We start from the raw sequence: 886 nt of genomic DNA on the forward strand, positions 1-886 counted from the left end.
CAGCAGAAGGAGCGGTTGCTGTAGCAGCGGGGGGGGAGAAACCGCTAAGGGAGGGGCAACCTGCTGCTGCTGCTGCTGCAACTGCTGCAGCAATACAACTGCCAGCAGCAGCAGCAACTGCAACAGTAGTAGTGGGGGCTGTTGCTGCTGCTGCTGCAGCAGAAACAACAACAGCAGCAGCAGCAGCAGCAGCAGCAGCAGCATTTCTCTTCTTAGGGGGACGTTTCTGCTGCAGTGTATAGAGTTTGTACGCACGTGGTGTATACTGAGAAAGACAGGCTGCAGCAAACCAGCAGCAGCAGCAGCAGCAAGATGCTTCGCTTATCCTCCCCTTCCTCCGTTGCCTCCTCCTCCTCCTGCAGCAGCAGCAGCAGCAGCAGCAGCAGCAGCAGCAACAGCAGCAGATGGAAATGCTGATGCAGCAGCAGCAGCAGCAGAAGATCTAGAAGGGGATCCGCTCCCTCTGCACCACCCTCTCCGCCCCCACCCCCACCCCCACCCCCAGCAGCAGCAGCAGCAGCAGCAGCAGCAGCAGCAGCGGGGTTGGGGCAAGAAGCTGCTGCTGCTGTGTGTGCGTGTGCCTTTGCTGCGGTATTTTTGTTATGTTGCTGCTGCAGCAACATGGTGTCTGATACCTTTTTGCTTTCATCATTATACTGTAGATGTTCTTCTTGCTGTTGTTTTTGGTTTTCTTCTTTGGGTTGTTTATCATCTTATTCTAGCTATTGAAGTTATATATACACGCAGCAAACATGCTGCTGCTGCTGCTGCTGCTGCTGCTGCTGCTGCTGCTGCTGCTGCTGGTGGCGGTGCTGCTGGTGGTGGTGGTGCTGGTGGTGGTGGTGCTGGTGGTGGTGGTAATGTCTGCTGCTGCGCAGCCAGAAGA

The 886-nt window shown here is 56.0% G+C and overlaps 1 protein-coding gene across 1 annotated transcript in view; it reads left to right on the forward strand.

Annotated features, from left to right (window-relative positions):
• Positions 1-886, forward strand: part of EMH_0076630 (uncharacterized protein) — a gene marked incomplete at both ends in the record, with an annotated part of 2701 nt that overhangs the window by 401 nt on the left and 1414 nt on the right. The window contains 1 exon segment of the mRNA XM_013499745.1: positions 163-571. Within this exon segment, the coding sequence (XP_013355199.1) occupies positions 163-571 (409 nt within the window).

This window comes from Eimeria mitis, genomic scaffold (assembly GCF_000499745.2).
Source record: "Eimeria mitis Houghton genomic scaffold, Emh_scaff4621, whole genome shotgun sequence".
NCBI lineage: Eukaryota > Apicomplexa > Conoidasida > Eucoccidiorida > Eimeriidae > Eimeria > Eimeria mitis.